We start from the raw sequence: 20577 nt of genomic DNA, 5'->3' as shown, positions 1-20577 counted from the left end.
AGCAGCATTATGGCGGGGGTGGGGGGTGGGGGTGTGTGGGATGTGGTGGAGGAAAGCCAGCTTTGAAAAGAAGTTACAATGGCATGTCATCTATTATGGGTGATTCAGCTTGCTCCCTGCCAGCCCAAACACATCCCTCTTGTCATCACTGTCATCCTCAAGGTCTTTAATGATGCCCAGTTGGACATGATTTATATCCCCCTCCACCTCCAAGAACTTCCAAGAACTTTCCAATCTACAAAAGTATAAATGCATAAAAGTATGAATGCATAAAATTGAATACTTTATAGCTAATTCCTAAAGAAAGTGGCATGTGAAAAAGCCACCATGGAACATTGTACGAAGAGGATTTCTATTTGATGTTGAAGAGAAATTAGATGATTGACACGTGCAGACACTGTTGGGGCCTTCAAAGACAGGCTTAGTTTCCCTGTGGGTCAAAGGCAGGGGAGCCCTGCAGATTGAGTGGAGAGCAGGACAGCTGGTATTCACAACTTGTGAACTAAGTCAACATAGATACAACCCACATACAGAATTTAAAACAGGAGTCAAAAGAAAGCTGTCTTGTAAAGAGCTGGAGCTGTTTTAAGTTCACAAAAGCAGCAGTCTGGGAGTTCTCCATCATTTTCTACTGTTACCCCTTTTGTTTTTCGTTTCTCCAATGGAGCCAATAACTTGCTTTTCTGAATTACTCTGATTGGCTGTAATGTATGTCACCGTAACTCCAAACTGGGGAAGAAGTCATGCTCCCCAAGTTCAGTCCCACTGCGTACCAAGTATTATTCCCACTACGCTACATATTTAAAGTTTATGCTACAGGCAGAGTCTCCTGTGATATTTAGCAACAGAACACAAGTAGGCAGGTGATACCAAACAGAAGGTGAAGCCCATAGCACAAATGTCCCAGCACACATCAGCCCTGATATCAGTGGCAGGGATGAGGGAGGCATGTTAGTTAGTTCAGAAGTCATTATAGATTCTTCAAAATTAAGATTACAGACAAAGGGAGTTGAGGACAAGCGACCAAAACACCACATTTTCTGGGCATGATCTGGCCCAGGTATCCTGCGGTCTTAATGGTCTTGTTACGGAACTTTAGGACATCCTTTTCCCCCTAACAGTCTAACCAAGCAACTTCATCAAGCACATTCACTGAAAATATCTTACAGTATTAGTATTCAGAATATAGTTCTAAGAGATGCAAAAGTTAGAGGAGAACTCAAGAGATCTTAAATGAGACCCTTCCATGTCTTTTCAAAGGCATATTTTCTCTCATCTCATCTCCTGTTTCATTTCAAAATATTTAGATTCATTTCCTTACAATATCTAGTCCTGTGGTTCTCAACAGAGATGGAGGAGGGGTGACTTGCTTCTCAGGAGAAATTTGGCAATATCTGGAGACTATTTTGGGTACCATTGGTGTGTAGTGAAGAGAGGCCAGGGAGGTTGCTCAACAGTCTACACTGCACGGGACAGCCCCGCACAACAGAATTACCCAGCTCAAAATGTCAGTAGAGCCAAGATGAGAAACTGATCTAGGTGGAAATGTAGCAGAGATGAAAGGTTCAGTGAACAGAGTAAGACAGGAGATCTCGCCCTTACCCCACTCAATCTTGCCAGCACATGGGCACCGCATGTGGAGTCAACTTTATGGAAGAGAGCAGCTTTCAGGCACCTTCACAAACTGAAGATGGGTCCTATTTTAAAATGTTAGTTCATCCAAGTTTTAGACCAAATGCAGAGCAATATATACTAATAACAGATAAAAGATTGTTCTAAATATGTTATTTTGAAATAGACCCAAGATATTAAAGATGTAAGTGCAGTTTTAAAAAGTCTGACTTAGAAGCACCTATTTCAGATAGTCCAGTCTGCGCGCCCAGGCTGTGAGTGCATTAATAAGACATTTGCTAAGAAGCTTCTTCACATTATACATTTAAGGATATAATCTATCATGCAGGTTTTTTTTTTTTTTTGTCTAAACATCAGGGGTACAGATCTAATTTTAGTTATAGCTGTAATACTGGAATTACAGTAACAAGGCCTATTAACATTTTTCAAAAGAAAACATATTAAAGTCTCCTAAAAGAAGGATCACCCTGGGAAAAGCATTTCATTTAAGTGTGTCCATAAGTGGCTCTCAACCTATAAATATTTATAGGTAGTATGAGCAAAGGATCAAGCTTTCTAAGTAAAGGACATTTATTTTTAAACTTAAAGCAGATGACATCATCCTGCTTTAGAAGACATATTACTTGCTATTCTAAAAAACAAAAACACAAAACAAACCAAACACCCAAACTGAAATGAATAGACACTTGTGTGGTATTTGCAGAAAATTGATAAAATTAATTTTCAGATGCTAATACACTACACTAACATTTAGCCTATTTGTTTTCTCTAATTTAATATAACCAACGCTTTTCTTACGTGATACAAGCTGCAATTGTAAAGACTGCTTTGATGGAGCACAAGATAAACACAGATCTTCGTTTGCTTAGTATACACAAACCAAAGTCATCTGGAAGAGCGTTCTCCCTTGTCATGAGAGAAAAAGCTGTTTCTCTCATTCTGACTTTTCCCAACATTGGCAAAAAAGGTCACGATAAAAAAGCTGAAGGAATTCTGGGCCCCGTCCCTCGGTGAGGGATGGGCAGGGCCAGGACACAAAGCAGACACAGAGGGGGAGGGCCACATGAAGCCTGGAGTCGAGACTGCAGTGAAGATACTTCCAGATAAAGACTGCACACACGCCCTGCTCTGAAGCCCACCTCAGCCCAAGCTCTCAGGCACAAGGTCAGACCACCAGAGAGGGATGTGGGGATGGCTGACCCTCCCGTTAATAAAACAGACTTAGGGTGACCCCAGAAAAGAACATCAGCCTAAATGGCACATCTCAGCTTTGCCAGTGCTTCTTGTTGATACCCACTGCCTGGTTCTAAGTCTGCACAACTCATCATCATTGGCTCCCAGCACCAGGAGAGCTTTGACCCTGAACTGATTCAGACAGGCATCCCTGTTGGGATGACACGCTGCAGGAGGCACTCTCTCTGCTTTATCTGGAGGAGCAGCAGAGGGTCCAGAGTGCAGGTCCCATCAGGCCTGTGACCTTCAATGGGTCTTCATCTTTGAGAGCAGAGACGACATCATTCCTTAGTGGGAGCCAGGAAGAAAATGAAACTGGCACCAAAGACCTAAGGATGGCTGCCTGATGTCAGTGGGGTCACGTCCACAGCCCACAGCCTGCACTGGCACACCCTGGGGCCCCCGCCAGTTTGAGCAAATACCTCGGGAAGTTGATGTCAAGTAGGCTCAGCAGGACTCACCTTGAGCAGGGGCAGAGCAACACGACAGCGGGCAGTCCTACTGTTTTTAAGGAAGTGAGATTCATCCTGAAAGGAAGCAGTCACGTAGGTGAATAAGACCAAGTCCTGAGTGGAGGCAAAGCTCACGTTAAGCCTAACCTGGCACAGGGAAATGCCCCAGGATACCTCCCTTAGCTTTTATTTTTTTAAAGATCCATTTTTATTTACTTATGCATAGAAGAACTGGGGTGTAGGCCAGAGATGCGGGGGCGAGAGGATTCACCAGAGACAGAGTAGGGAATGGAACAGGCGGATCTACTGAAATACACTGCGGAGGGGAGCAGCAGGAGTGACAGGAGAGGTCTTCTGTGCCATGTGGGTCAGCTACCTGGGCAGGGATTGAATACATGCCTCAGTGGCTGGCGAAAGCTTGATAGCGCTGACAATTTAACTCCTGTACCACCATGGAGGGCCCCCCTTAGCTCTTTCTTGCTCAAGGAGATGGCTTGGGCCTGCCGAAGGACCCAGGTTCTGGAGTACCTTCGCCGCCACATTTTGGCACGTTGCTTCATCTCTCCGTGGGGTGAGTGATTTCAGCCCTGCCCACCTCACAGGCTGAACTCAGCAAACTGCTTTGCTGGTTTACAAGACACACTTTACATGTGCAGGCGTTAAAGCAACATGTGTTGAAGATGCACGTATACCCTGCACGGGGGAGGTGCTGTGCCTAAGCCCTGCCCACAGGGGCTCACAGTGCAAGGAGGGCATCTGATCAGCCAGTGTTGTAAGTGCTGTCACTGAGGTGGGAATGACAAATTACCATGGGAGCTTAGAGAAGGGAGATGTGATTCCTGTCCTTAGGGGACCAACAGTCATGTTGAGAACATGAGGTTTGAAAGAACTGCATTCTGTACTCTGTGCCATCAGGAAACGAAAACACGTCATATTTTATGAAGTCGAATGAACAACTAACACATCCTTCTAATAATGCCTTTAGAACAGTCCTGCCACTTAGGAGGCACTCAGTGGTGTCACCCTCCTATGACAGGGATACCAGGAGATCCTGGCTCTGGTCCCTGAAGGTGATCTGTGAGAAACCCCGTGCTCCATTTCAGCTATGATGAACCAAAGAAGACCTAAAAAACAGGATGGAGGGAAGTGTGAGATGAACCCCCTAAACCTGAGTGTAACACTCACACTGCTGTCTGATGATGTGCCCGTATGCCCACAAAGAGAAAAAGGGTTTACAGGGAGCAACAGCAGACAGTACAGGGTTTGTGGATGGGAACAGAGCATCATGGACAATTAACCAACGTTCAGAAATGTACCACTATTGTAAATGACCGCGTGGGATGGAGTGTAACTGAAGTCTCTTCTAAGTGTGATGCTCAAGAGCCACTCCTTTCTTTCTCCCTCACATTTCTATGAAGTCAGAGACAGGGCTCTTAACTGAAGAAGCAACACCGATGCTAAGCGGCTTGAAAGGTTAAGTAAGTGTGGAGCCACAAACAGAAATTCATGAATTCTGAAGCCAGATGCAGCCCAGTTTTAATCAGTGCTGCTCCACCTTGCCAGCTTCCTGCGCGTGGGCACTGAAGACACACCTCTCTCACGGCCGGCTGCATCAGGGCCTCATAGTGGCCATGGGGCCACTGGGAAGATCAGTGATTATATATAAAGTATCTGATACTGGATGACAGTTCTTCCCACACATCGCTGCACCATTGCCTGAGGGGCTTTTTTAATATTTTCATTTCACATGTATGCTGTCGTTATTCAGGCTATACTTGTGCCAAAGCAGAAGTGACACCCCCCCAAAACTCATTACCTAGAGAGTTTTGGAAAAGTATAAACATTTAAGTTGGTTCATGCAATGTATGGTTCTCATATACAAAACAATAGAGACCTGAGGTCAGCAACTCTGCCCTTTCTCAGAGCACCCACAATCCTTGGCTCACCCAGCTAGGAAGGCAGTGAAGTGTCCTCTAGTGATCTGTGGGGGTGTGTCGGCCTACTGGACCATGGTTTCCTGGAGGATGAGGCTGACCCTCCCCTCCACACACTCCGTGCAAAGCACCGTGGGAGCTGTCGAGCTGGAATGAATCTCTCACATGAAATTCTGGAAGAACATGCCTCGCAGCTACCACACAGCCCAGAGCAAGGAAACCAAGGCAAGGAGTTGCTTGTCAGCCTTGTTGAGCTGTGCTGCGAGAGACACCACTTTCCTAGGCCTCCTAAAAAAATATTCCCTTCTTCTCCTTCAAGATAAGATGACTCCAAAATTGAGCATCAAGATTTGGCAAGCCACTGTCAATAGAGAATTCTATTTTTAAAAGGATGAAAATACCACTGGCTTTTAAAATTCACATGTTTAAATAAAGAAGGACAAGTCCTTCCATATCATTTGGTTACACTGGATTTCCCTGTTTAGCAAAAAAAAAGGCAATAAACTTCCACTGGAAATCATCTGTCACATGCTTTGCACCTCAACATTAGTGGTGACTGGGTTGGGGTAGGAACTGGACAGACGGGGCAGGAGCCGTCTAGTTCCGAGTTTTGTTTGTGAATCATGTGGATACACTGAGCACCAGCACACGGTGCTCTCTCCGGACTTTCCGTCTAAGTACGTGAGGAGCCGGGAGGAAAGCTGGTGACTGAGAGATGTACCGCCACATCAGCAGCCAGACTCCTGCAAAGCCCTGTTCCAAAAACAACTAGGTGAAAAGTGCTTTTTGTGCGGGCACGGAGTGTCTTCATACTGGCTTCACAGGCAGGGAGGAACGTACAAGCAGCCTAACCCGTACATCCCAGCTACTGTGGCCAGAGCAAGCACAGGAGGCCGGTACCCGCGCTGACCAGGTGGAGCTCCTGGAGCCCATGAGTCGACTCCAGCCAGCACCTCCCATAGGGAGCGACAGGCTAGAAACCCCCAAGCACTCACCTAGCTAATCCCATTTTCTAAAAGTTTCCCAGGAGATTCTAATATTTAGTAGCCAGGAATGACAACCGTTATTTGAGAGGAACAAAATGTCAAAATAAAGACAGGGATTTCTATTCTCCTAGAAACCCAGAGAGGGACTCTGAGATGTGACAGATCTGAAAATTCTTAGAATTTTTAAGAAGGAAGTTGCCACACTCAAAAGGCTTTGCCAAGTCACTTACAATAATGACAACTTTAAAAGGAGTTTGTAGCTGTTTCTCCAACTTGCTCAGAAGGTCAAAACTGACAATGTTGACCAAGCCAGCTCTCAGGCGGTCCTTCCCCGTCACCACAACGTTGATGCTGTCTGGGGCCAGGGACGGCAGCCACTGGAGGAAGGCCTGGGGATGACAGGAGAGAATATACCAAGACAATGATGTGACCTATGTGACCAATGCAGGTGCCGGCTGCAACCAAGTCATCCACTGTGCTCCTCAACATGAAGGAGCACCAGTGCTCTGTCCACCTAGCCCAGGCCCAGCGCTTCTTCCTCTTAGCCATGCACGCCTCTACTTTTCACAGGATGCTCACTCTTCATGAGCGAGCACTCATTCACTGTCACTATGTGGTGTCTGTGGTCTCTAACTAGATGGCCAGTTTCTGCAGGGGCAGACTGACTCCCAATTTTTGGCAGAGCCCGGTACACTAAGACAGTGATGATGATGATAATATTTATGTCTGCATTTTCGACAAAATCACCCGTTCTTGGAAATCTTGTCATTTCTGGCCGAAGCCAGGACCTGGAGCCAATGGAAGGCTACCAGGTGCCCCCGTGTCAGTGGCTGGTGTTTGGCTGCCCCCCAGGTGGTCCTGGGGCCAGCTCTTCAGACACTGGGAATGCTGGTTCTTTCTCCAGTCTCAAAAGCCATATGGTCTTTTGACTCTTATGTAGAATTTGTGTAGGAATTTAACATACAAAACAAATGTGTCTGAACTACAGTTCCTCAAGGCATCAGTGGCTTTCAGACCATAAGGACAGGAATGGAGGTACTGTTCTGACATACTGGAAGGGCACATGTGGGCATCAGGTGGGCTGTCTGCAGGTAGAGTTGTCTCCTCTCCGTGACCTTAGGAAGAAGGTGAGGCATGAGGAAGCCGGTGCCTGCCAGGAGTGGCATGAAGCCACTGCAGATGAAGAACACTGCAGATGAAGCCATGGCAGATGAAGAACTCTGGCTTCCTTCTTCACTGAGCTTCTCTTTTACTCAAGACCCCTGGATTACGGGCAACAATGCTCATGTCAGATTGCTTTGCCACAAGGATCCTGGTGGACAGTGACCGTCCTGCCCACACTGCCTTCTGCAGGTGAACACCTGAGCCCTGATATCAGGAGACGTGTCATCAAGGCCTGCACTGCTCTTCATTAGCAGCCCCCCTGGTGCTTCTTCACGTGGAGATTGTTTTATCTTCTGCAAATGCATTAACACATCGTGTCTACTGCACAGGGTTCTTCTGGAATTAATGGCAATAGAGGAGTAAAAATATTTTGAAATCTAAATGTACATATGAAAGGCGTTATTTGCAGGGGCATGAAGGTGCCCAGGTGTCTGCTGGCAGACTGAGCTGAGTCTGAGCTCACTGATTCCTTGACTTTCTTCCCTAAAGAACTCAGAACTTCCCTGATTCTAACTCAGAAAGCCCTGAGCTTGGCCTCAGGAGGCTGCTGCATCTCTCTTCCTGCCTCCAGACTGGCTTTTTAAAGCTTCCCAGGCCCTGTCCCCAACTGTAACTTGATCGCTCTAACTTGAGAACCTTTACTAAATTCACAAGGCAGAGAACCCACCTGCTCCCAGGTGAAACGCACAGATGATGGCACCACCACCAGAAGCGGCCACTCCTTCCGGTAAAAGGCCGCTATGCAGATGGCCTGGATGGTCTTCCCCAAGCCCATGTCGTCAGCAAGCAGCAGGCGGCCTCTTTTTGCTATGGCAAAACTGAGGGCAGACAAGGTAAGGAGAGTAGCACAGCACAGGGCCACCAGCCAACCTGCTGCCACGCCACATCTACAGCTGCTGCTCTGCCTGGTGCGGGCTGGCCAGCTTGGCTCTGCCAGAGGCCTGCTGCCAAAGAGGGGAAAGCAGGACCCAACAGAGCACAAATAATAATAACAATATAGAGTCAAAATAGGGAAAATGTGAGATGGAAAAGGAAGGGAAAGACCTAGATGATCATTAGGTGGAGGAAGCCATGGTAAAAGTTTCCAACAAGGGTCACTCTCAGCACCAGGTAGGGAGGCCCAGTGAGCAGGGAAGGAGGTGAGGAGCACAGGTGGGTGGGTTGTCAGTCCTGCTGACGACTTGGTTCCTTCCTTTGCACAGGACCCTTTCCCGCCCATACTGACTGAACACACACCTAGCTGTTAAGATTTCTAGATGGACTATCAAGACCTCCTCTTCTTTCTCCACAAACTCCCCTATTTTCACTAGAAGCAAGTTTTTTCCCCAAGAAATGCTGGAAAAAAGGACAGGTTGGGAAGTGGTTTATCTTTTGACTTTCTATAAGAGCATCTGACTTTCTTTTGAAAATCAGCACCTCTCACTACATTCAGTTCAAGTAACTTGCGTGGGGCAAGCCCTATCCTTTGGCCTAATCCTCTTCCAGGGACAGGTCCATAGCTGGGACTAGCCAACAAGACCTCTAAGCCCTCCAGGCCACAGAGACTGGCCTGGTGCTGGCACCAGATTTAAGGTATCCCAGACTCACAAGGAAAGAGGCACTTCCACTGGATGCTGAGCTGGTGGGTGTGAGCTGGTGCCCACCTCAGCTGGTGCTGAGGACTGCCTGGCTGTGAACAAGGTGAACTAAGAAGAAAGCAGAGAGGTTGGAGGGACCAAATCCAGATGAGCTCTTCAGAGACCCTGGGTTTTCTATTCCATGCACCCAGAAAATTCTTAAACTAGTCTGAGCTGGGTTTCTGCACACCTGCAACAAAGTCCTGATTAACTGACAGAATTTGAAATCACTGGTTACAATCGGGCTTTGGTAACAGCACACCTGGCTGCTTAATGCCTGGATCATTCTAGATGTCTGTGAAAGATGAGCATTCTGAAAGAGGGGAGCATCTGAACCGAACTGGTGGTAAGTTATGAAATCTCAGTAAGAGAGGACAGAGTAAGTAAGATCTTACTTGACTCCAGCTCTCTGGAAGGGCAGCAGGTTAGACACCAGCTTGGGGTCCACTTCAGAAAGGTCAGCCTCAGGGATGTCTGCTGTGAGGGTCGTCTTCTCCAGCTGAGAAGCGAAGGCCTGGACCAGTGTCTTGGGCAGAGGGTCCAATTTAACTTGTGGGAGGCAGCGCACACGTGCAACTGGAAAGAACAGGGTGTGTGAACTGGAGTGTTAATGCCTGAGAGGTCTGGGAAAAGAGACGCCTTGGAAAACAAAGTTCTGTGGTTAGAATGTGCTGCCTTCCATCTTCTTTAAAAAGCAACTGGAGAGAAACCTGGTGGCTGACAGATGCATCCTAGGCAAAGTACATCAGCCTAGAGAATTAGCTTTGCCTCTTTATTCCTTAATTTGGACAAAAAAGTGGGCAATCAGCAATGTGGAATTGATTTTAGTTGTTTTTGCAACCGAAATATTTTTAAACTGAATTAAAAAGTATATTCATATTCCCATGCAACTATTTAAGGAACCATATTTTTAAAAATCAGGAAAGAAAAAGCAAGACTTAGAATAAATCTCATCTTGTTTCTATCCCCTTTATGTTTTCTTTCAGTTTTGATATTTGGGAAGTCCGAGAAGTCTACGTTGCTTGCTATCAACAGGCAAGGAGTTTGGTATGGACAAGCTGTCAGGAGCTTCCAGGACAGATGAGGAGGACAATAGTGTTATTTACAAACAACACCACCAACAAAGGGCAGAGTCCATGCAAAGGCTACCAAGTGATAAAAATGCACATGGACTGGCTCACATTGGATGCTTTCCAGAAGTGAATAATGATCTTACCTTTAGAAGTGAAATTTCCAGTAGTGATCTCAGTAGTGAAGCACCTAGAAAATCCACTGGTCTGGAGATGACCCAATAGCCCCCTACTGAGCCCAGAGCAGATGCCAACAAGCTAATAAGGCCTGTGGGCCAAGTCAACCTGTTTTACAACTAAAGTTTTACTGCAAGACATCCATGTCAACCTGTTTAGGGATTGTCTGTGGCTGCTTTCACTCTACGATGGTGTAATGGAGCAGCTGAGACTAACTGCATGGCCCACAAAGCCTAAAATATTTACTATCTGGCCTTTTACAAAGAAATGTTTACCAATTCCTGTCAAGTTTAGAGTCTGAACTATTACTAAGAATGACCTTTCAATTACAGCTTCTATTTAAGGGTCACTGCTTTCCATTCAAGTGTGCTGATTCTAGACTCCTGCATAATGGAAGGGGAAATCTTTTAGTCAGACGTTAATTGAAGTGGGAAAAATTAACTACTTGGAATCAACATGGAAATGAAAGCAAATAACTTTCATTGCTTTTGCATTCTGAAAGACTTTAGTGTCAGATCATTTTAAAATTAAGAGAAAAAGGGTATTCTATAGAGAAACAGAAAGGCAATAAGCGAGAGGTACAAATAAAACATACAATTCAGGGGAAAAGACAAGTTAAAAATAAAAAAATTGAAGATGATAGATGGAGAGATCCCTGGTGGCACAATTATTATTGAACAACTAATCACAGACACTCTCCTAGGGGTGCAGCTTCCAAGGCAGCCTTCCCTTTTATCAGTGTCCTCTGAAAGTCACCACTGTTTATAGATCTTCAAGCGCTCTATATCCTGTCCCTTTTCAGGGACACCTTGGGTGACTCCTAGTAACCCACCAAGGGGCTGACTGTCTTCAGGAATCCAGTAAAGGGAACCAAGCAAGGAAACTCGGTATATTTCATTTCTACTCAAAATTATTTGATGATCTAAGATTGCTCGTTCTCTGTTCTATATGACCGTGTACTGACTGTCCTCACAAGGTATTCCAAACAATCAATAGGCTCAGAGTGCAAATCCTGATGAACTATGGAGGGCTGAGTCGTTCCCAGCCTTCTCGAAATCTATGCACCAGATATTTCTGGAAACAATGTGCATGAACAGCATCACCATGATTGGAAATTAGGTAAGGTTGACGGCTTTCATATAAAAGAGACTGTCCATATGGATAGAAATACATTTTATGCCTCCAAATTAAATCTGAGCATGCTGATTTCTGCACACTTCAGGAGACTGAGCACTCCATGTGCCTTCAGAAACCATTTTCGTTTCAATCCTAGCAATCCTCAAAACCCCAATAGCTGATGAAAAGCTAAGAAAGGGCTGATGATCCAGCTGGTGTGAAATGTGGTGCTCGGTAAGCATTATATTCTTTCAGCTGTTCAAGAGGGAAAAACCAAGCCTGCTCCGTTTCCTACCAGCTACTGACTCTAAAATCCTATGCTGCTAGCTCAGCCAACTGGGTGTGTTTCTAAGAAAATCCCCATTCGCTGTCAACGACTGTCACTGTTGTCTTCTCCCTGTGCTGGGGGATGACAGGAATGTGCTGTCTGGCTTCATGAGTCATCTCGAAGTCAGTTCTGTACAGTAACTCTTTGGCAGAATGCTACTGAGCCGCCCGGCAGAGAGAGGCTAATGTTTTCAAATAGCAGCTAGCAAGGCAAGATCGCTGAGGGGGATGCAGAGCCCTTCTGGACCGGGACAGTCAGAGGAAAACAAAAGGCCTTATGCCAACTTCACTGTGGCAGAAGGCCTCGAGTCAATTAGAGAAGAGAGGAGGAAAGCGCTTAGACTCACCTTACCTGGAGAAGATAATTGTCGCCTCATCCTCACTGAGCCATCATACAACCAAGTCGAACGGTCATTTCTCAATTAGTCTCACATGCACGGTTCATAGGTCAATAATCTAATTTCACACATGAGGAAGAAGGGGCGTGCAGATACCCCAGGTTTATGGGCTGTTAAAGATGGGACCAGAACTATGCCAGCACAGCACTGTCCTGCAGTCTATACCTCGCTCCTAATGAGTGACGTTCCAAACTCAAGGTGGCATGGCAATTTTAGACTTTTTTTTTAAGGGTTGCTATTTTTTTTTAAAAAAGATTTATTTATTTACTTATACAAGCACTATGGGTACAGTCAGAAGCGCAGGAGGGTGAGAGAATTCACCAGAGCCAGAGTGGGGAACAGAACAGGCAGACCGAGGAAATACACTGCTGAGGGGAGCAGCGGGCGGCAGGAGAGGTCTGCGCGTCATGTGGGGCCCTCGCCCGGCAGCCGGGGAACGAACCGGCGCTGCAGAGGCTGTGGGCAGCTTCGTAACCCAGTGCTCAAGCGCTGTGCCACCGGGGAGGCCCAATTTTAGACATTTTTATGCCACTGACTTTTATTGTGTTCCTGCAATGCTCCTGATAAGTACTGTTTCCTTTTTCTGGGTCCAAGCTGGGATCCTAATCTAGGAAATAAGGAGAATCAGTCTTTTCTTCCACAAAACACTAACGATGAGAGAGCATGGACAACAGCAGTCCCGGCTCTAAGTCTAGAATTCTTTTTTTTTTTTTTTTTTTATAGAGGCATGCTTTATTTATTTGTTTGCTGGTTTGTTTGTTTGTTTTGTTTATACATGCACTGGGCACAGTCAGAAGTGCAGGAGGGTGAGAGAATTCACCAGAGCCAGAGCGGGGAGCAGAGCAGGCAGAAGGACCGAAGTACACTGCTGAGGGGAGCAGCGGGCATGGCAGGAGAGGTCTGCGCGCCATGTGGGACCCTCCTCCAGTGGCCGGGGAGCAGCCGGGGATCGAACCGGCCACGGGCAGCTTCGCAACCCAGCGCTCAACCGCTGCGCCACCGGGGAGGCCCTAAGTCTAGAATTCTTAAGACCCATGGAATTACTAATATCCAATGCAACATTTTATGTGTGGCCATTATGTGCATTTTTCTGGGTAAATAATCCAGGTTTTCTTCAGATATTTCAGGGGGTCTGTGGCACCCAAAGATTTGAAAGCATTATTTAATGCGGAGAGTTGCAAGGCATGGTTTTCCACATGACATTTACCTGCCGATACTGTATCCTGCTTTTTGTCATTCCACACAAGTCAAACCCTTTAAGGCTAACATACTTATGTCCTTCTGTATTGGAAAAACAAAGAAGTGAGAGGGAAAAATTCACTCCTATCCCTCATGAAAAATCCAGCTTTGGCCAAAGTTTCAAGAAGCAGGGGAGTGTTCAGATCAAGTCAGTACTCCTTTCTGGCTCTGCCAGTTTGCTGAGAAGTAGCACATCATTCACACTTAGCCTTGTGGTTTGCATCGGTCTTTCCTGAAGGACTCAAAGGCTCTTCCTTTATATTTAATTTCTGTCAGTAGGAAAGATATGGATTAAAGGATCACTTTTTTTACTGAAGGGGCAAAGGAGGTCAGCATGTTGAATTACCTACCTGATGTCACATAAGGAGACAGAGGGTGGACACCCAGCTTTCCCCTCTTCCTTAAAGCCCCAGCCTGTGGATGGGTAAGATGGCCAAGGACTTGGAGCTTCCCATGTCTCTCCTGGCCTAACTGGTATCAACAGGTGATGGCTCCCACTGGCTAGCAGGCTCAGGGGGTCACGAAGGAGGAATGTAAGTTGTGCCAGGTGCTGCCCAATGTAGAACTGTGACAGCTTGGGAGGTGCATGGTAGACTGGCGTTCTAGATATGACCATGTTGCCTTTTCTCAGGCATATTAGAACTTACTGCCCCACCCCAGCAGGACACAGAGGAGGAAAATGATAAGCCAAAACTGGCCTCTCCTTCTTGTAATTCCATCTGAACACATGTCCCGTCCCTTGATCAGTCTCAAAAGTGCTCACAAAACGCTGAAGTACCTTGTCCCAGGCTTCAGCACCTGGCAGAACTCAGCCCATAACCACGGAGAACCTCCTACCTTCGTGGGCCATTTGGTCTCAAAACTAAATTGGGAGCCTGTTCTTAGCAGCTTCCATTTAAACTAAGCAACCCTTGCTCATTTCTGACTCCCAAAGTTCACGTACTTTTATGATAACGGGACAGTTTCACAAACCTTGGGAACCTGACTGGCCCCGTTTCACCCCGATGGAATTAGAGGCCCTGGGTTTTTAGGCTGTTATAAAGCTGCACCTCAGCAGATGTGGGCACAGTGCCAGAAAACACCCTCACCTTTTCTTGTTTCCTACACCAGCCTGGGAAGATACCACAGTAGAGGCAGAATCTTAAAACATGTCCAATTTAGGGCAGATTAATAAAGCTTAATAGCGTGATATAAAACAAGCAAGGTGTGTATCTTACTCAGTTTGTTGTGTTCTTCCAAGAGAAAGTTCCACTTCCTGGTCTTGACATCTATAATGATAAGAAACAAATAAATAAATAAGATACCCAGCTACACCATCACCCTCACTCTCTGGTCTCAAAACCTCTAGCATGTGGGCTGACGTGGCTGGTCTTGTGCATGGCACTGTGACACAGAAATCCAGAGAGTACCTGCCCTAGACGTTTTCACAGATTTCAGTCAAACGGCCAGCTCACAAATATGAGTTCTGCCACTTTCTGGCCGTGTCACTTCGGGCAAGTTCTGTAACTTCTCTGTGCCTCAGTTTCCACAGCTGAAAATGAGGCAACTGCAGCTCCTGCCTCGGGTACTTGTGAGGATTATATGGCATTTAAATGTCTAATGCTTCTAAAAGTGTGCTGGCAAACAGTGAGCACACACAAAAAAGTAATTATAAATTATTCTATTGTTGTTCTACCACCTGCTGACTAGTATGTGGGCACATATGACCGGTATTAATGAAGAAGGGTGAGGGTGAGTGTCTCCCTGCCCAACACTGGCTAATAACTGAGAGGTTTTCTCACTTTCTGAGAAAATCAAGAAAGGTTCAATCCAAATGTTTCCTGGGCACTAAAAGCAAATTCTCCACATCTGGTCAGAGAGCAAGCAAGGTGGCTGGGGCAAAGAGCACCATGGACACAGGTATGAGCTTCAGGGAGAGAGTAAGGTGGCCTAAGAGGACTCTGATAGAAAGGTCAAAATCAGACAGATTTTTCTCGCTGTGGGCAGAGTGTGGGTGACATTTCCTGGTAATGGCTGGAGCGTGGCAGAGGCAGAGCAGCAAATGTGAAAGCCCATAAATTGAGCTGTGGCGAAAACAATCCAAGCTTGGTTTTGAGGTGTCTGGAATGGGCAGGACTGGGTATACAATTTTAGTTTTTCAACTATTTATATTCCCAAAACAGCAAACTGCATCAGGAGGGTGATTTCAGGAGACACAGGGATCCTGTGTTTCCTTTTTTTTTTTTTTTTTAAATTTTATTTTTATATTCCCCATACAATTACAGCCCTCTTATTTTGACCCCAATCCCTCCTTTCCCCGCCATGGGTACTCCAGACAGGGGTCAAACATCTTAGGGCTGAGAAGGCAAAAAACTAAGGACTATGTGAGTGGCTCATCCCAGGCTTCAGGCTGAGTCTGGCACACCTCCCCCAAACCCTGCTGGTCGCCAGGTAAAACTCTGTCCCCTCAAGGGACAAGTGCCAGACAGCATCACCTCCTCCTGAAGGAGCCCCACCCCTGGCAAAGCACTCACAGAACACGTAACTCTACATGAACTTTTTCCACAATGGTGTTAGACATGAGGTCTCATAGACATAAGACTTCAAAGGTTTACTTTCTATTTGTCTAAGGAAAAGACTAAAATCATTGCAAGAACTGGAAAGTACTGATCCATAAAAGCTACATTGTTTTGTAAAACAACATGGCCTGAGCTGAGAATGAAATCCAGGAGTTCAGAATTCTATAGCCAGCTCTGCCCCTTAACCCAACCGGGTGGATTTTGAAAAACCTCACAAAAAATAAAGCAAAATTGCTCTGCTTTGGCCAGCAATTTTGCATCTTATCTGATTATAGACTTACCTGAAAACTTTCAGAAATACCAAAGGCCAGGCCCCACCTCAAAGTCAGTCAGTATCTCTGGGCAGGAGACAGGCATCAGTGTTAACTCCCAAGTGGGCCCAGAAACCTGGGCCTCACTGAGCCCTGCAGGTGGTTCTGATGCACGCACAGATGGTTGAAAACCACCATCTTACTCTACAGAATGGCATTTATTTTTATGCAACCAGCTGCTTTTCAAGTCCAGCCGGGGTTTAAAAGGTTGCTGCAGGAAGTTACCTGCTTCTACCAGGATGACACTGACCAGGTGTCTGGGGAAAATGATGGGCTTATCTCTTTGGGAGACCTAGAAGGACAAAACAGGTCCCATCAAGTGTTCCCTATCTGAACAATTTAGGCATCAGTTTCTACAGTGAGAGGAGCAGGTCAGAAAGGTTCTATTGAGAAAGTCATTTCTGAATAACTTCTCTTGAGGTCATAAGCTATTACACATCCTGGGAAGAAGACAGAAGCTGGGCCTCCCTAGTGTCACAGCAGGTTGAGCGCAACACTGTGAAGCTGTCCACAGCCTCTGCAGCACGGGTTTGATTCCTGGCTGGTCAGGGAGATACCCACATGGCGCGACAGACCTCTCCTGTCTCGCCCGCTGCTCCCCTCAGCAGTGTTTTCGGTTGTCTGCCCGTTCTGTTCCCCGCTCTGTCTCTGGTGAATTCTCTCACCCTCCTGTGCCTCTAGCCTATACCCCAGTTCTTGTATAAATAAATAAATCTTAAAAAAAAAAAAAAAAAAAAAGAAGCTGATTACCGTAGTTTCTGGAATCCATCTGTTTAAACAGTGTGATCAGGTCTTCTGAACCCCTGATATCTGCCTCAAAGCGGGCCCTGGAGATGAGCAGGCACCGCCCTTCGACAAAGTCAAGGGAGGCAGCAGGAGGCAGGCATGACTGAGCTACTGTGCTGCTGCTGGCCTCTTCCAGAGGCTCCAGTGTGACTGTGGGGAGGCGCTGGGCTGCTTCCACTGCCAAGAAAGAAAAGGACAGAGGTTTCTCTAGATTCCATATGTAAGCGCAACTATCCCGTATTTATTGTTTTCTTTCTGGCTTAATTCATTTAGCATAATCCCTTCCAGCTCCATCTATGTTGTGCAAATGGCATGAGTTTATCTTTTTGATGGCTGAGTAGTATTCCACTGAGTGTCTATACCACATCTTCTTAATCCACTCATCTGTTCTGGTACATTTGGGTTATTTCCATATCTTGGCTATTGTACAAAGGTTAAGACAAAGACACGCTGTAAGACTGACCCTCAAAAGCAGACCTGAGACAGCCAGGAGGGAGTGGGGAAAGAGAAGAGAATAAGGTGGGAAGAAAGAACAGTGGAAGGTGGTGAAGGACTGGGGACACTTTGGTGGTGGGAAAATCATGACTGCTCCTGAGGGGAGAAATCCTATATTATGAGGAAAGAAGGAGGGAGGGAAGGAAGAAGGAAAAAAGGGCAGAGGTGATAACCCAGTAGACTTTCTCAAGGCCCCAGGGTACTCAGGCAGTCATAGGAGGTGGGAGGGACAGGGGCAGGAGGAATTCCAAGGGCAAGTAGGGGAGAAAAGGCATGGTGATACTGGGAAGGCTTGCAGGGGTATTTTCGTTGGGGCTTCTGGAATTTTAGTATTTCTGAACACTTCTGCTGCTTAAGTTTTCAAACTGAAAAACCTAGAACTCAAAAGAAACTAAGAGGAGAAAGAGGGATCTCACCAGGATGAGTAAACCCACCATATCATTTCTATTGCTGTGTGAGAGAAACCATCAAAGCCAACACACGTGGCCCACGCACCTATCTTTCTTTCTAGGTCACTACCTGCCTACTGTCTGGGCAAAAAGGAAGCAGACACAGGCCTACAGGCCACAAATGCACATTCTGGAACCTGATTTTATGTATCACTGAAGCATTCGTGGATGAATAGATTTGACTACATAAAGCTAAACTGTGGAAGACACGAACTGAATCTAAAGACAAAACTACTGAATAAAGATGCCTGCATGAAGTATAAAGAGAACTCATATTTGAAAAATAATTGGGCAAAACACAGAAAGAACTCTGGAAAATGATCATAATCACTCAACTTTGGGAATCTACCCTAACTAATAAGTGAGACTGCAAAAGTTTATGGACAAAGGTTTCCTTACAGCTTGAATACTGAAAAAACTGGGGCCAAATGAAAATGATACCAAAAGAAAACAATTCAAAGCAATTTGTAACAGTAGTGGGCTCCATTAATATTGCCAGTGACCCTAGATACTGGCCATGGTGAGAAGGGGCGGCAGTGAGGGGTGCCATAAAAGTCCTCTGAACCATAAGCTAGATACCACATCTGTCACTCCAGAGGACTTTTTAACACCAGTGTCTCCTGACGATGTGAGGGGCGAGGACACACCTACTTACTCAGGGTGCTGTAGTCAGTCATGCTGAAGTTCCACGTCTTGGTGGCAGGATCTAAAATGAAACAGAGAAGTACTTGGTCTGCTCGCAATGAGGCTACTGACTATAGTTATAATATGTACTTGGACATTCAGTTAAAGCTTGTTTGACGAATGAATGAATGCTAAGTCCAAAATTGCTGACAAACCCCTATGATTTCCAAATCCCTGTGAAAACAAAGAGCAAATATAAATAACGATAGTACTTTTATTCTACATAGTGGAATTCCAGTCAGGCCTTGGAGTGTTCTGGGCCTCACCTAAGCGGGTTGATACCCAGGGAAGTCAGGTCATGAGGCATGAGAAGGAGCATGTGCTCTGGGTGTTACAGAGCTAGCTGTGCCTGGCTCTTCCTTTCCAAATGAACCAACCTGAGCACATTACTTTACCTTACTGAGCATGTTCCATCATCCAAAAATGGAAGTAATTAACATCTACTTATCACAAAAAATTATTGTTAGGCTTAAGTGCTACAGTGCATATAAAGCTCCTGGCAGAGGAACTGGCCTCTCAGTAAACATTCCTCCATTCTCCATATGGCCATGTGGCAGGCCCCAAATCTGGCAGCTGTTTGAAGGAACATCTATTACAAAAGGAAACATGAGCTAAAATAGAAAAATTTCTAACTACTGGATGGACAGAATGTGCCAAAGCACCTTCTTCATATTTATGACAAACTGTTAGATTAAGAGACTCCAGAAATAGGAAAAAAAAAAAAATCGGAAGAACAAGACTAAAGATTCATTACCGTAACTTCTGCTGGGCAGACTCTTAAACACAGCAATGAGTTCTGCATTGTATCCGATCACTACCTGGAAACGATCTCCCTTCCTTATGCATTTCCCCTCCTTTTGGGATCTTCCTTCTGTTCTGGGCGTCACAGTCCCTGAATTATAATGGATGTTAGAAATGTTCCAGCCTGAGGTGGACGGTGTTGATGTCTTGGTCTCTAATTCAGGATCCCTGGGAGGCTGTCTAGAGGAAGAAGCTGGTGTCTCCTGTAATATCTTGGTTTTGGCCAGAGGCTCTGGAGTTGTATTAACAAAGGGCGTCAACTTGGTCTCATGTGAAGCGTGAGGATGACCTTGACTTAACTTGTCACCTAAGATCTGTCGCTTGGAGACCTCTGGAGGACTTTGTGCTGAGGAAGGGGAGATGGCAGTGAGACTCACTTGACTTGATAGGCTGTGGCTTGGGCCGGCTGCGGGTATCTCTTCTTGCCTCTTCCATATCCCCTTTGCCTGCTCTGGCATGCTGAGATGAAAACTGTGGGAATTATGAGGGCTTTGGTTCCCTTTAGATGAACTACTGGGGTTATGTTGCTTGGGAAAGACACCATGTTTCACTGGCTTAAAAGAACCCCTGGGGAGATTTTGGGACGGTCCCTGCTTTGCCTGGGAAGCTATGGCAGCAACAGAGGAGGCCGAGGCTGGGCTCTGATGCTGCTCTACTAATAATTTTGCAGCTCTAAGGGCTAGAGCCTTTTGTCGATTCTCTTCAATCTTTTTCTTCTGCTCGTCTGTTAGAGGCAAGGACATTTTAATGGGAAAATGTCTATGGAAGAATATCAATCTTTAAATGGAAACTTGGCAGAAACTGAGGAAGGAAAAAAAAGATTGAAATAAACATTAAATGTCGGAGAGTTACGGTACCCACACCTGAGGGGAGAAATCCTATACTGTCAAAAAATTAACTAGACATAAAGCAATGATACTTAAATAAAAAATGAAAATGAACATTAAAAATTATTTTTTCCTGCTCCTACCTTGATTTTTAACAAATTTTGTTGCAGGGAATGTACAGGGAGAACACCCAAAGGATATATTAAAGTTTCTTTTGTAACAAAACACACACACACACAATTATGGAACATATGCTAATAAAATGACCCCAACAAAGTGGCAAAAAGCAAAGCTGGATAAAATCCAAAAACTAAAAAGAGAT

The 20577-nt window shown here is 45.6% G+C and overlaps 1 protein-coding gene across 1 annotated transcript in view; it reads right to left on the bottom strand.

The window, feature by feature from the left end:
• The window catches only part of SMARCAL1 (SNF2 related chromatin remodeling annealing helicase 1), a gene marked incomplete at both ends in the record, with an annotated part of 44033 nt that extends 23862 nt beyond the window's left edge, over positions 1–20171 (bottom strand). The window contains 8 exons of the mRNA XM_084238205.1: positions 3327–3392; positions 6468–6626; positions 8069–8219; positions 9413–9593; positions 14562–14612; positions 16964–17176; positions 18599–18649; positions 19382–20171. Of these exons, the coding sequence (XP_084094331.1) occupies positions 3327–3392; positions 6468–6626; positions 8069–8219; positions 9413–9593; positions 14562–14612; positions 16964–17176; positions 18599–18649; positions 19382–20171 (1662 nt within the window). The remainder of the gene's footprint in view (positions 1–3326; positions 3393–6467; positions 6627–8068; positions 8220–9412; positions 9594–14561; positions 14613–16963; positions 17177–18598; positions 18650–19381) is intronic.
• Between the last annotated feature and the right edge of the window lie 406 nt (positions 20172–20577).

Source organism: Talpa europaea (assembly GCF_964194135.1).
Source record: "Talpa europaea genome assembly, chromosome: 1".
Taxonomy (NCBI): domain Eukaryota; kingdom Metazoa; phylum Chordata; class Mammalia; order Eulipotyphla; family Talpidae; genus Talpa; species Talpa europaea.
The sequence above is the reverse complement of the archived record's forward strand: the minus strand, read 5'-3'. Positions and strand labels throughout refer to the sequence as shown.